The sequence below is a fragment of the Somniosus microcephalus genome, chromosome 4 (genome assembly GCF_052327205.1).
Source record: "Somniosus microcephalus isolate GS21.2 chromosome 4, FLI_Smic_1.0, whole genome shotgun sequence".
Classification (NCBI taxonomy): domain Eukaryota; kingdom Metazoa; phylum Chordata; class Chondrichthyes; order Squaliformes; family Somniosidae; genus Somniosus; species Somniosus microcephalus.
Genome location: NC_140990.1, coordinates 186,105,570 through 186,120,704, shown reverse-complemented (window position 1 = coordinate 186,120,704; position 15,135 = coordinate 186,105,570). Strand labels below are relative to the sequence as shown.

The 15,135-nt window shown below is 48.9% G+C and overlaps 1 protein-coding gene across 1 annotated transcript in view; it reads left to right on the top strand.

Annotated features, from left to right (window-relative positions):
* Positions 1-15,135, top strand: part of LOC147120076 (alsin-like) — a 152,903-nt gene that overhangs the window by 117,288 nt on the left and 20,480 nt on the right. Inside the window, 2 exon segments of the mRNA XM_085985617.1 lie at positions 5,907-6,071; positions 14,321-14,434. Of these exon segments, the coding sequence (XP_085841743.1) occupies positions 5,907-6,071; positions 14,321-14,434 (279 nt within the window).

Below are 15,135 nucleotides of genomic sequence, written 5' to 3'. Positions count from 1 at the left end.
TAATGTGAGGGGGTTCGGGTCCTGATTTGGTCTGTTAGTTGGTTTAGTGTGAGCGGGTTAGGGTCTTGATTTGGTCTGTTAGTTGGTTTAGTGTGAGGGGGTTAGGGTCCTGATTTGGTCTGTTAGTTGGTTTAGTGTGAGCGGGTTAGGGTCTTGATTTGGTCCGTCAGTTGGTTTAGTGGCGGGGGTTAGGGTCCTGATTTGGTCTGTTAGTTGGTTTAGTGTGGGGGGGTTAGGGTCCTGATTTGGTCTGTTAGTTTGTTTAGTGTGGGGGGTTAGGGTCCTGATTTGGTCTGTTAGTTGGTTTAGTGTGGGGGGGGTTAGGGTCCTGATTTGGTCTGTTAGTTGGTTTAGTGTGGGGGGGGTTAGGGTCCTGATTTGGTCTGTTAGTTGGTTTAGTGTGGCGGGGTTAGGGTCCTGATTTGGTCTGTTAGTTGGTTTAGTGTGGGGGGTTAGGGTCCTGATTTGGTCTGTTAGTTGGTTTAGTGTGGGTGGTTAGGGTCCTGATTGGGTCTGTTAGTTGGTTTAGTGTGGGGGGGTTAGGGTCCTGATTTGGTCTCTTAGTTGGTTTAGTGTGGGGGGGTTAGGGTCCTGATTTGGTCTGTTAGTTGGTTTAGTGTGGGGGGGTTAGGGTCCTGATTTGGTCTGTTAGTTGGTTTAGTGTGGGGGGAGGTTAGGGTCCTGATTTGGTCTGTTAGTTGGTTTAGTGGCGGGGGTTAGGGTCCTGATTTGGTCTGTTAGTTGGTTTAGTGTGGGGGGTGTTAGGGTCCTGATTTGGTCTGTTAGTTGGTTTAGTGTGGGGGGTTAGGGTCCTCATTTGGTCTGTTAGTTGGTTTAGTGTGGGGGGTTAGGGTCCTGATTTGGTCTGTTAGTTGGTTTAGTGTGGGGGGGGGGGTTAGGGTCCTGATTTGGTCTGTTAGTTGGTTTAGTGTGGGGGGTTAGGGTCCTGATTTGGTCTGTTGGTTGCTTTAGTGTGGGGGGGGGGGGTGGTTAGGGTCCTGATTAGGTCTGTTAGTTGGTTTAGTGTGGGGGGGTTAGGGACCTGATTTGGTCTGTTAGTTGGTTTAGTGTGGGTGGTTAGGGTCCTGATTGGGTCTGTTAGTTGGTTTAGTGTTGGGGGGGGTGGGGTGGGGTGGTTAGGGTCCTCATTTGGTCTCTTAGTTGGTTTAGTGTGGGGGGGTTAGGGTCCTGATTTGGTCTGTTGGTTGGTTTAGTGTGGGGGGTTAGGGTCCTGATTGGGTCTGTTAGTTGTTTTAGTGTGGGGAGGGGGTTAGTGTCCTGATTTGGTCTGTTGGTTGGTTTAGTGTGGGGGGGGTTAGGGTCCTGATTTGGTCTGTTAGTTGGTTTAGTCTGAGCAGGTTAGGGTCCTGATTTGGTCTGTTAGTTGGTTTAGTGTGGGGGGGGTTAGGGTCCTGATTTGGTCTGTTAGTTGGTTTAGTGTGGGGGGTTTAGGGTCCTGATTTGGTCTGTTAGTTGGTTTAGTGTTGGGGGGGTGGGGTGGGGTGGTTAGGGTCCTGATTTGGTCTCTTAGTTGGTTTAGTGTGGGGAGGGGGTTAGTGTCCTGATTTGGTCTGTTAGTTGGTTTAGTGTGGGGGGGGTTAGGGTCCTCATTTGGTCTGTTAGTTGGTTTCGTGTGGGGGGGTTAGGCTCCTGATTTGGTCTGTTAGGTGGTTTAGTGTGGGGGGGTTAGGGTCCTGATTTGGTCTTAGTTGGTTTAGTGTGCGAGGGGGTTAGGGTCCTGATTTGGTCTGTTAGTTGGTTTAGTGTGGCGGGGGTTAGGGTCCTGATTTGGTCTGTTATTTGGTTTAGTGTGGGGGGGTTAGGGTCCTGATTTGGTCTGTTAGTTTGTTTCGTGTGGGGGTGGGTTAGTGTCCTGATTTGGTCTGTTAGTTGGTTTAGTGTGGGGGGTTCGGGTCCTGATTTGGTCTGTTAGTTGGTTTACTGTGGGGGGGTTAGTTGGTTTAGTGTGGGGGGGGTTAGGGTCCTGATTTGGTCTGTTAGTTGGTTTAGTGTGGGGGGTTTAGGGTCCTGATTTGGTCTGTTAGTTGGTTTAGTGTTGCGGGGGGGGGGTGGGGTGGGGTGGTTAGGGTCCTGATTTGGTCTCTTAGTTGGTTTAGTGTGGGGAGGGGGTTAGTGTCCTGATTTGGTCTGTTAGTTGGTTTAGTGTGGGGGGGGTTAGGGTCCTCATTTGGTCTGTTAGTTGGTCTCGTGTGGGGGGGGTTAGGCTCCTGATTTGGTCTGTTAGTTGGTTTAGTGTGGGAGGGGTTAGGGTCCTGATTTGTTCTGTTAGTTGGTTTAGTGTTGGGGGGGGGGGTTAGGGTCCTGACTTGGTCTGTTAGTTGGTTTAGTGTGAGGGGGTTAGGGTCCCAATTTGGTCTGTTAGGTGGTTTAGTGTGGGGGGGGTTAGGGTCCTGATTTGGTCTGTTATTTGGTTTAGTGTGGGGGGGTTAGGGTCCTGATTTGGTCTGTTAGTTTGTTTCGTGTGGGGGTGGGTTAGTGTCCTGATTTGGTCTGTTAGTTGGTTTAGTGTGGGGGGTTCGGGTCCTGATTTGTTCTGTTGGCTTAGTGGGGGGGGGGGTTAGGGTCCTGATTTGGTCTGTTAGTTGGTTTAGTGTGGGGTGGGTTAGGGTCCTGATTTGGTCTGTTAGTTGGTTTAGTATGGGGGGTTAGGGTCCTGATTTGGTCTGTTAGTTGGTTTAGTGTGGGGGGGTTAGGGTCCTGATTTGGTCTGTTAGTTGGTTTTTAGTGTGAGGGGGTTGGTGTCCTGATTTGGTCTGTTAGTTGGTTTAGTGTGGGATGGGTTAGGGTCTTGATTTGGTCTGTTAGTTGGTTTAGTGTGGGGAGGGGGTTAGGGTCCTGATTTGGTCTGTTAGTTGGTTTAGTGTGGGGTGGGTTAGGGTCCTGATTTGGTCTGTTAGTTGGTTTAGTATGGGGGGTTAGGGTCCTGATTTGGTCTGTTAGTTGGTTTAGTGTGGGGGGGTTAGGGTCCTGATTTGGTCTGTTAGTTGGTTTTTAGTGTGAGGGGGTTAGTGTCCTGATTTGGTCTGTTAGTTGGTTTAGTGTGGGATGGGTTAGGGTCTTGATTTGGTCTGTTAGTTGGTTTAGTGTGGGGAGGGGGTTAGGGTCCTGATTTGGTCTGTTGGTTGCTTTAGTGTGGGGGGGTTAGGGTCCTGATTTGGTCTGTTAGTTGGTTTAGTGTGAGCAGGTTAGGGTCCTGATTGGGTCTGTTAGTTGGTTTAGTGTGTGGGGGGGTTAAGGTCCTGATTTGGTCTGTTAGTTGGTTTAGTGTGGGGGGGTTAAGGGTCCTGATTTGGTCTGTTGGTTGGTTTTTAGTGTGAGGGGGTTAGGGTCCTGATTTGGTCTGTTAGTTGGTTTAGTGTGGGGGGTTAGGGTCCTGATTTGGTCTGTTGGTTGCTTTAGTGTGGCGGGGGGGGGGGGTAAGGGTCCTGATTTGGTCTGTTAGTTGGTTTAGTGTGGGATGGGTTAGGGTCTTGATTTGGTCTGTTCGTTGGTTTAGTGTGAGCAGGTTAGGGTCCTGATTTGGTCTGTTAGTTGGTTTAGTGTGGGGGGGGTTAGGGTCCTGATTTGGTCTGTTAGTTGGTTTAGTGTGGGGGGGTTACGGTCCTGATTTGGTCTTAGTTGGTTTAGTGTGGGGGGGTTAGGGTCCTGATTTGGTCTGTTAGTTGGTTTAGTGTGGTGGGGTTAGGGTCCTGATTTGGTCTGTTAGTTGGTTTAGTGTGGGCGGTTAGGGTCCTGATTTGGCCTGTTAGTTGGTTTAGTGTGGGGGGGTTGGGGCCCTGATTTGGTCTGTTAGTTGGTTTAGTGTGTGAGGGGGTTAGGGTCCTGATTTGATCTGTTGGTTGGTTTAGTGTGGGGGGGGCGCTGGTTAGGGTCCTGATTTGGTCTGTTAGTTTGTTTCGTGTGGGGGTGGGTTAGTGTCCTGATTTGGTCTGTTAGTTGGTTTAGTGTGGGGGGGGGGTTAGGGTCCTCATTTGGTCTGTTAGTTGGTTTAGTGTGGGAGGGGTTAGGGTCCTGATTTGTTCTGTTAGTTGGTTTAGTGTGGGGGGGGGGGTTAGGGTCCTGACTTGGTCTGTTAGTTGGTTTAGTGTGAGGGGGTTAGGGTCCCAATTTGGTCTGTTAGGTGGTTTAGTGTGGGGGGGTTAGGGTCCTGATTTGGTCTTAGTTGGTTTAGTGTGTGAGGGGGTTAGGGTCCTGATTTGGTCTGTTAGTTGGTTTAGTGTGGCGGGGGTTAGGGTCCTGATTTGGTCTGTTAGTTGGTTTAGTGTGAGGGGGTTAGGGTCCTGATTTGGTCTGTTAGTTGGTTTAGTGTGGGGGTGGGTTAGTGTCCTGATTTGGTCTGTTAGTTGGTTTAGTGTGGGGGGTTCGGGTCCTGATTTGGTCTGTTGGCTTAGTGTGGGGGGGGTTAGGGTCCTGATTTGGTCTGTTAGTTGGTTTAGTGTGGGGGGGTTACGGTCCTGATTTGGTCTGTTAGTTGGTTTAGTGTGGAGGGGTTAGGGTCCTGATTTGGTCTGTTAGTTGGTTTAGTGTGGGGGGGGTTAGGGTCCTGATTTGGTCTGTTAGTTGGTTTAGTGTGGGGGGGTTAGGGTCCTGATTTGGTCTGTTAGTTGGTTTAGTGTGGGGGGTTAGGGTCCTGATTTGGTCTGTTAGTTGGTTTAGTGTGGGGTTTAGGGTCCTGATTTGGCCTATTAGTTGGTTTAGTGTGGGGGGGTTAGGGTCCTAATTTGGTCTGTTAGTTGGTTTAGTGTGGGGGTGTTAGGGTCCTGATTTGGTCTGTTAGTTGGTTTAGTGTGAGCGGGTTAGGGTCCTGATATCGTCTGTTGGTTGGTTTAGCAAGGTTTTGGTGTCCTGATTATATCCATTGGTTAGTTTTATGGTAGGGTCTTCCTGTGATCTGATGGCTGGTTCCTTGGGAGTCTGTGGTGTGTTGGTTGGTTGGCAACACTCCCCCCACACCTCCTCGGAGGGACCGTCTCTTTCCCTGCCCCCTCCCTCCCTGCCACGCGCTCGAGTGCTTTGGAACCTTCAGTTGTGAGTGGTGGTGTTTACACTGCAGCGTCTGACCCCCGCACTCTCGCCATTGTTGCTGAACGGGCCACCTCCCTCGTGGTGGGTTGGGTGTGTAGGCTGCATGGGATGCTGGCCGTCCATTCACCCTGCTGCTGTAGGGGGTGCCCTTCTGGAGCTGGGGTTAAGACATGTTACATAAATTTGGTTTGTATTCTTGGTTTTATAAGGTTGAGGGTTGATCTAATCGAGGTGTTTTAAATGGTAAAGGGATCCAGTGGGGTAGATACCGAGAAACTGTTTCCTCTGGTGGGGGAACCCAGAAAAAGGTGACATAACTTTAAAATTAGAGCTTAGCAATTCATTTGGGAAATCGGGAAGCAATTTTTCACTCTGGGGTAGCAGGAATTTGGAGCTCTTTCCCCCAAAAGGCTGTGGATGCTGGGTTAATTTAAATTTTAAATCAATAGATTTTCATTCGGTGTCAAGGGGATTAGGGACAAAGGTAGGTAAATGGAGTTGAGTAACAGATCAGCGATGAACTAATTGAATGGCAAAACAGACTGGAGGGGCTGAATTTCCTCCTCCTGCGTTTCTCTGAGATACAGTGGAGGAAGCTCCTTGCCCTTTCTGGCCTGCAGTGCTGATGCTGTCACTGAGTGCCCAAAAGTAGGAAGAACACACTTAGTTATAAACTTTTAAAAACTTCAGGGCTGCAGGCCAATAACTTGGTGTTCACCGGCTGCAATAAACATTTCTATCTGATGAAGATCCCGAATAAAAGAGGGGCCTGAAAGATCCTGGGGTGGGTAACCATCTGATATACTGTGAAAACTGTGTTGTGATTAGATGAGATTGACTGACTTTCTTCCTTCCCACAGATATGCCACAGGAGAGGTGTACGAGGGCTGTTTCCAAGACAACATGCGCCACGGGCACGGCTTGCTCCGCAGTGGCAAGCTGACATCGTCCTGCCCCAGCATGTTCATCGGGCAGTGGGCACAGGACAAAAAAATGGGCTACGGCGTGTTTGACGATATCACGAGGTAACGGCATGTTATTTGCAACGTAAATCCCTTCTGTGGGAGTCGAAGGACACAGCATGTGATGAGCAGCGTTTCAAAACTCCGTGTCCCTGCTGTATTTGTGTCATGCTCTGCTTAATTTGCAAATGGAGTTGTGAGCTGTAGCATGTCCTCCATTGTGAGGTATTGTTGGGTGCAAAAGAATTCACAGCCCCTTGACATTAGAGATTCCACTGACGGCAATGCTAGAAAGGCGAGAGGCAGATTTGGTCACTTATCCGGAGATAGCAGATATAAATGAAACTAGGGGGCGGTGTTGCGACATGGAGCTAAATAGGAAGAATCGCAGTCCCTACTAACAGATCTGCCCTCCCAGGTCTCATTAAGGAGTTAAGCCTGTCTCATTAATCATTAATACCCTGGATCACTGTGAACCTGGCTTGCTCAAGTATCAAACACATGCGTCTTCCACAGGGGATTGACTCCATTCCAATCTTCCATCGCCAGCTGGGTCCTCTTGGAGCCAACCCAGAGAGACACTGCTTACTTGGGTCGTCCCACCCTTTCAGGAGGACAGTCACTAATTGCATTGCTGCCATTGTTTTGAGCACAGCGTGGTACCACTTTAAAAGGCCATTCCACTAATTGGAGATGTGGAGCTTCAACAACAAGTTCCTTTTATATCGTGCCTTTAATGTAGTAAAACATGCCCAGGCGCTTCACGGGCATAATCAGACAAAAAATGGACGCCGAGCCAAAGAAGGAGATAGTTGAAAGTGTGACCAAAAGCTTGGTCAAAGAGGTGGGTTTTAGGGTAGATCCTAAAGGAGCAGAAACAAGCGGAGGGTTTAAGAGAGGAAACTCCAGAGTTTTAAGACCTAGATGGCTGAAGGCACAACCACCAATGGGATTAGAACATGAGGATGAGAATTTTAAATTTAAGGTATTGGGGGACCAGGAGCCAATGTAGGTCAGTAAGGACAGGGGTGATGGGTGAACAAGACTTGGAGCGAGTTAGGATACGGGCAGCAGAGTTTTGGATGAGCTGAAATTTATGGAGGATGGGAATCTGTCCAGGAGAACATTGCAATAGTTGAGTCTGGAGGTGACAAAAGCATGGATGAGAGTTTCGGCAGCAGATGGGTTTTAAGAACATAGCATAAGAATTAGGAGCAGGAGTAGGCCATACAGCCCCTCAAACCTGCTCCGCCATTCAATAGGATCATGGCTGAACTTCGACCTCAAGTCCACTTTCCCGCCCGATCTCCATATCCCTGATTTCCCAAGAATCCAAAAATCTATCTCAGACTTGAATGTACTCAATGACTCAGCGTCCACAGCCGCTGAGAATTCCAAAGATTCACCACCCTCTGAGCGAAGAAATTCCTCCTCATCTCAGTCTTAAATGGCCGACCCCTTATCCTGAGACTATGATCCCTAGTTCTAGACTCTCCAGCAAGAGGAAACAACCTCTCAGCAGCTACCCTGTCAACCCCGCTCAGAATCTTGTATATTTCAATGAGATCACCTCTTATTCATCTAAACTCCAATCTACTTGATCTCTCCTCATAGGACAACCCTTTCATCCCAGGTTTTAGCAGGGGTGGAGACTGTTCCTCCCAAACCAACGACCTCTACCACCTAGAAGGACAAGAGCCGCAGACCCATGGAAACACCACCAGCTGCAGGTTCCCCTCCAAGTTACACACCATCCTGACTTGGAAGAATATCACCATTCCTTATTCGTCACTGGGTCAAAATTCTGGAACTCCCTCCCTAACACCACTGTGGGAGCACTTTCACCTCACGGACTGCAGCGATTCAAGAAGACAGCTCACCACCACCTTCTCGAGGGCAATTAGGGAGGGCAATAAATGCTGGCCTTGCCAGCGATGCCCGCATTCCATGAATGAAAAAAAAAATGGGCGATATTACGAAGGTGAATGTAGGCAGTCTTGGTGATGGAGAAGGTATGCGGTCAGAAGCTTAGTTCTGGATCAAGTAGGATGCAAACAGTCTGGTTTAGCCTGAGACGGTGGTATTTGAGGGGGATTGGAATCAGTGGCTAGGGAACGGAGTTTGTGGCGGGGGCGAAGACAATATTTAATTGGAGAAAATTTCTGTACTGGATGTTGGACAAGCAATCTGACAGCACAGAAGCAGTGGAGGGACCAAGAGAGGTGGTGAAGAGGTACAGCTGGGTGTCGTCAGTGTAAATGTGGGCACTGACACCTTGTCTGTGGATGATGTCACCAAGTGGCACCATGTAGAGGAGGGGGCAAAGGATTGATCCTTGGGGAACTCCAGAGGTAATGGTGCAGGAGCAGGAAGAGAAGCCATTGCAGGAGATTCTCTGGCTGTGACTGGATAGGTAAATATGGAAACGGGCGAGGGCAGTCCCACCCAGCTGGACAGTGGAGAAGAGGCATTGGAGGAGGATGGTGTGGTCGACCTTGTCAAAGACTGCAGAGAGGTCAAGAAGGATGAGGAGGGATAGTTTGTGACTTTGATTAGTGTTTTAGTGCTGTGGCAGAGGTGGAAAGCTGATTGAAGAGGTTCAAACATGGAGTTGCGGGAAAGATGGGCACGGATTTGGGAGGCGACAACACATTCAAAAACTTTGGGGAGGAAAGGGAGATTGGAAATGGGGCAGTAGTTTGCAAGGATAGAAGGGTCAAGGGTGGATTTTTTGAAGTGGGGGTGATGATGGTGGTTTTGAAAGAGAGGGGGGACAGTACCTGAATAGAGGGAACCATTTACAGTGTCAGCTAGCATGGGAGTTAGGAAAGGAAGTTGGTTAGTTAACAGTTTAATTTGAGTGGAGCCAAGAAAGCATGAGGAGGGTCTCATGAGCAAGGTGAGCTTGGAGATCTAGATGGGAGAGAAACTAGACAAAGCTGCGAGTTCAGGGCTAGGACCAGGGGAGCCTTGGGCGAGGTTTGGATTGGTGGGGAAGGGGATGATGCGAAAGAGGCAGATGATCTCGTTCGTAGTGACAAAAAAGTCTACAAGCTCTTCGAAGTATACAAAATCATGACTAGTATAGAAAAGGTAAATTTGCAATATTACTGTAAACTAAACTGAGAGGGTGAGGGGCCATGGGATTAAAGTAATTAATGGTAAAGTTAGGACTGATATCAGAGTTTTTCTGCACTTGACGTGTTGGGCACATGGAATGGACTCCTGGCTAGAGCCATGGAGACAAAAAATGTGCTAACATTTGACAATTAATGCTGAAATGGAGGGATTGCAGGGTCTTTCTGGATGGATAAATTAAGATGGACTGAATGGCCTCCCTCATCTGTGATTATCCTGTGGCAGCCCCCTCCTCCCACCCACCTATTGGCCTTCCAATGGGCCACACACGGGCAGCGGCACACTGAGAATTGATTGGTTTATACCGTATGACGCAGTTACTGCAGTCGACTACAGGACAGATTGCATCCCATTACCTGCACAGTACAGTATCTTACAACATAGTTAACTTCATAGGTTTATAATTTACAGGGAAGGGGAATGGGGATTTTATTTGTATGGTATTCCACTAGTATTGGACATTTTATTTGCTTATTATCCCTTTCCTTTCAGGAACAGTTTTTTCAGTTTAGTTATAGAAAAGAAAAAAGACTTGCATTTATATACCACCTTTCACGATCTCAGGATGTCCCAAAGTGCTTTACAGCCAATTAAGTACTTTTGAAGTACAGTCACAAATTAATTATAATTAATTCAATACCAAGCACATACTGCAGATGTTATTGAGAAGTATTTGAGGAGGGTAGGAATGAAAAGGACTTAAATTGCAATCATGTAGGTTAAAGCTGGTTTGGAGATCCTGGAGACTGAGTTCAATGCAACACCTCTCGGAAACACATCCCTACCAGTGAGTGATTATCTCCAAAAATTAAAATAACGCCTGGACATTGAAAGAAATTACGTGCATTTATATCATGCCTTACATAGAATAGTACAGCACAGAAGGAGGCCATTCAGCCCATCGAGTCTGTGCTGGTTCTTTCGAAGAGCAATTCAGTTAGCCCCACTCCCCTGCTCTTTCCCCATATCCCTGCAATTTTTTTTCTTCAATTCCCTTTTGAAAGCTACTATTGAATCTGTTTCCACCACCCTATCAGGCAGTGCATTCCAGGAAGCAATTCACAACTTCAGGATGTCCCAAAGCACTTTCTAACCAATGAAATACTTTTGAAGTGTAGTCACTGTTGTAATGTAGGAAACGCAGCAGCTAATTTGTGCAGAGCAAGCTCCCACAAACAGCAATGTGATGATGACCAGATAATCTGTTTTATAATAAGGTAAATATTGGCCAGGATACTGGGGAGAATGCCACTGCTGTTCTTCGAATCTATTACACCCACCTGAGAGGGCAGACGTGGCCACGGTTTAACATCTCGTCTGAAAAACAGTACCTCTGACAGTGCAGCACTCCCTCAGTACTGCACTCAAGTGTCAGCTATGATTATGCGTTCAAGTCTCTGGAGTGGGACTTGAACCCTCGACCTTCTGACTCCAAGGTGAGAGTGAAACCACTGGGCAAAGGCTTGGAGACTCTGGTAGCTGTGAGGTGTGTGTAATCAGAGGCTGTGTATATACCACACTCTAGGGAACGGTAGCATAGTGGTTATGTTACTGGACTAGTAATCCAGAGGCCTAGACTAATGATCCAGAGCTATGAGTTCAAATCTCAGATAATTAAATAAATCTGGAATAAAAAGCTAGTATCAGTCAGTAATGGTGACCATGAAACTATCGGATTGTCGTAAAAATCCATCTGATTCACTAATGTCCTTTAGGGAAGGAAATCTGCCGTCCTTACCTGGTCTGGCCTATATGTGACTCCAGACCCACAGCAATGTGGTTGACTCTTAACTGCCCTCTGAAATGGCCTAGCTAACCACTCCATTATAACCACTATGAGAAACAATAACAAGAATAAAACCGGACAGACCACCGTACCAGCTTCGGATACAACAATGGCACATCCAGCCCAGTCGACCCTGCAAAGTCCTCCTCACTGACATCTGGGGACTTGTGCCAAAATTGGGAGAGCTGTCCCGCAGACTAGTCAAGCCGCAGCCTGACCTAGTCATACTCACAGAATCATATCTTTCAGCCGATGTCCCGGACTCCTCCATCATTACAGCCTTGGTCCAAACATGGACAAAAGAGCTGAATTCCAGAGGTGAGGTGAGAGTGACTGCCCTTGACATCAAGGCAGCATTTGACCAAGTGCGGCATCAAGGAGCCTTAGTTAAATTGAAGTCATTGGGAATCAGGGAAACTTTCCACTGGCTGGAGTCAGACCTAGCACAAAGGAAGATGGTTGTGGTTGTTGGATGTCAATCATTTCAGCCCCAGGACACCACTGTAGGAGTTCCTCAGGGCAATGTCCTCGGCCCAGCCATCTTCAGCTGCTTCATCAATGACCTTCCCTCCATCATAAGGTCAGAAGTGGAGATGTTCGCTGATGATTGCACAGTGTTCAGTTCTATTCGCTACTCCTCAGATAATGAAGCAGTCCATGCCCACACGCAGCAAGACCTGGATGACATTCAGGCTGATAAGCGGCAGGTAACATTCACGCCACATAAGTGCCAGGCAGTGACTATCTCCAACTGGCAGTGACTATCTCCAACAAGCGAAAGCGAGAGTCTAACCACCGCCCCTTGACATCCAATGGGATTACCATCGCCGAATCCCCCACCATCAGCATCCTGGGGATCACCATTGACCAGAAACTTAACTGGACCAGCCACATAAATACTGTGGCAACAGGAGCAGGTCAGAGGTTGGGTATTCTGCAGCGAGTGTCTCACCTCCTGACTCCCCAAAGCCTTTCCACCATCTACAAGGCACAAGTCAGGAGTGTGATGGAACACTCTCCACTTGCCTGGATGAGTGCAGCTCCAACAACACTCAAGAAGCTTGACACCATCCAGGACAAAGCAGACCGCTTGATTGGCACCTCATCCACCACCTTAAACATTCACTCCGTGTCTGAAGTGTGTACCATTTACAAGATGCACTGCAGCAACTCGCCAAGGCTTCTTCGGCAGCACCTCCCAAACCCGTGACTTGTACCACCTAGAAGGACAAGGGCAGCAGGCGCATGGGAACGCCATCCTGACTTGGAAATGTATCGCAGTTCCTTCATCGTTGATGGGTCAAAATCCTGGAGCTCCCTACTAACAGCACTGTGGGAGTATCTTCACCAGGACTGCAGCGGTTCAAGAAGGCGGCTCCACCACCTTCTCGAGGGCAATTGGGGATGGGCACTTCCCAGGAACGAATAAAAAAACAAACTCTGCGTATCTGTGTGGAGTGTGATCAGAGACAGTGTATATAGCCCACTGGGTATCGTGTGGAGTGTGTGATCAGAGACAGTGTATATAGCCCACTGGGTATCGTGTGGAGTGTGTGATCAGAGACAGTGTATATAGCCCACTGGGTATCATGTGGAGTGTGTGATCAGAGACAGTGTATATAGCCCACTGGGTATCGTGTGGAGTGTGTGATCAGAGACAGTGTATATAGCCCACTGGGTATCTAGCCCACTGGGTATCATGTGGAGTGTGTGATCAGAGACAGTGTATATAGCCCACTGGGTATCGTGTGGAGTGTGTGATCAGAGACAGTGCATATAGCCCACTGGGTATCATGTGGAGTGTGTGATCAGAGACAGTGTATATAGCCCACTGGGTATCGTGTGGAGTGTGTGATCAGAGACTGCATATAGCCCACTGGGTATCGTGTGGAGTGTGTGATCAGAGACAGTGTATATAGCCCACTGGGTATCGTGTGGAGTGTGTGATCAGAGACAGTGCATATAGCCCACAGGGTATCGTGTGGAGTGTGTGATCAGAGACAGTGTATATAGCCCACTGGGTATCGTGTGGAATGTGTGATCAGAGACCGTGTATATACCCCACTGGGTATCTGTGGAGTGTGTGATCAGAGGCAGCGTATAATACAGCACTTTGGTATCTACGTTATATGGTCTATTTAATCTGCCACAAATTTTTGGAAAGGGGAGTGTGATAGTCTTTGGGCCAGCGATTCACTTAAAATCTCCAAGCTGTATACAAATCATCACTTCCACCAACTATGGAATGCTTTAGGGATTGTGCAGAAGAAGTTCACTGTGAAAAACACATGGACCTGACCACATGTGAAGTCCATCCGGAAATATCTGATCTCTACAAACCAGGAGCAAGGGACTGGGACACAGAACAAACTATTGAACTCATTCCTTCAGTAAACCATCGTCTCTCTGCAGCTCCAACTCCAGCTCCTCAGACAGGTGAACAACTGCAGGCAAAACCTCCAAGAGACGAGTATTCAAACTCTTCTTCAATTCTGTTTTCTACCCCCATCCAAAAAGTTATCCCATGAAATCTGCAGTGAATTGAACATCATGACCAACTGTCCATTTCCGGAAGTTTGTCCAGCTCCTTTGTAAAGTGTCCCTCAGCCCCTCCAGTAACTGCTGCCGTTGACCCAGCGGTCGGCCTCTCTCTTGCTTCATCACCGTGACACTGTCTACCAACCATGGGTTTTCTCTGTGTCATTGCTATGTTCACGGACACTCTCCCTTTTGTTCTGCTCCTCTCTCCAGTCAGGTTCCCGTGACCTGCTTGGCTCTGTCACACTCTCACCAGCCCCATCCGTCTCTACGCTCGCCCTTTCCACACCTCCGGCATTTGCTTCCGTGTGGATTCTTTCGGTGTCGGCACCAGAGCCGAGCATTTTGCGGAAAAGCTACCAGTGCTTGGAGAGTGGTAAGAATGCTCCAGTGCCCCATGGATAAAGTCGCCAGTTTGCTGTAAAAGTTAGGCTGTGTTGGCCAGACGGGCAATGTTTGATTTCTGACCTGTTCTGCATCAGCACTTGGGGTCCAAAGGTCGGCCTTGGTGCCCTGGGCTAGGGAGGAGGACATCGGCCAGGGTCTCCTGTCCCTGATTGCTGTGGGTCCTGCTTCATCGGGTGTGTATGGGATCGGGCTCGCCCGTGATGCTCCTCGTGGTAGAATAGCTTACCTACGTCCTGTTTCCGGACTCGCACGTGTACGAACGGTCACATGGGTGCAGGACTGGGGGGGCGTGTGAGCACAGCTGGTGCTTGTGAGACTGTACCCAACAAGAGCCAGGACAGGAGGGACACAACTGCATGGGCTGGGGCGGAGGTGGGGTGCGGAATCCGAATTTGTGTTTTATTTCCTCCCCACTTTTCTGACTGTTCTTGTCCCCTTGCAGGACGCCTGCCATCACACGTCCTCCCCCCGCCAGGAGGGTGGGATGGTCCTGGCCGTGGACGTCTCAGGCGCCATCATCAGTGCAGCTCCGTGACCAGCCAGAGGGAGGCACAGGGTGAGCCCAGGCACGATCCGTTATTACCCTTCTCCCTTTTCCCCATGCATGGAACACCTAACCCCTGCATGGCACCCCGTCCAGCAGCCTGACCCAGCTGAAAACTAATACAACTTGCCCAATAGTGGCTTGTCGTAAAATTGAGTGCGAGGAGCAATTGGACTGTAACTCGCTGCAGGGGGACTGAGTGTTCGATTTGAGCTACAGGGTTTGCGACACCCTGCACTGTTTGTGATACAAATCCTGGTGCAGCTAAATCTGTAGCCAGATCTTCACATACCCACTGCAGATTTGTTCTGAACCAATTGTATTCCAATTTTCTCATTTCCCCCCGCCTTCCCTTCCCTGTTGATGGGTTAAACGTGCTGCCCTGGCCACTGTTTTGCCAAAGTGCCCATTCTTCCTGTCGTGAGCCTCAGCAGTGAGTGTGAGTCTGTCATTCAACCATTGAGTGCATCACAGCCAGGCCTGATAGGCTAGGAACAGAAACCCTGGCCAGTTTTCCCCTTCCTTAACATGAGGGCGATGGGCGAACTCGCAGTTCTCCAAATAGCACCCTGTTCGGGATCGGAACTGTACCCCAGAGAGAGTCAGCTCCTGTGGAACTGTACCCCAGAGAGTGTCAGCTCCTGTGGAACTGTACCCCAGCGAGAGTCAGCTCCTGTGGAACTGTGCCCCAGAGAGAGTCAGCTCCTGTGGAA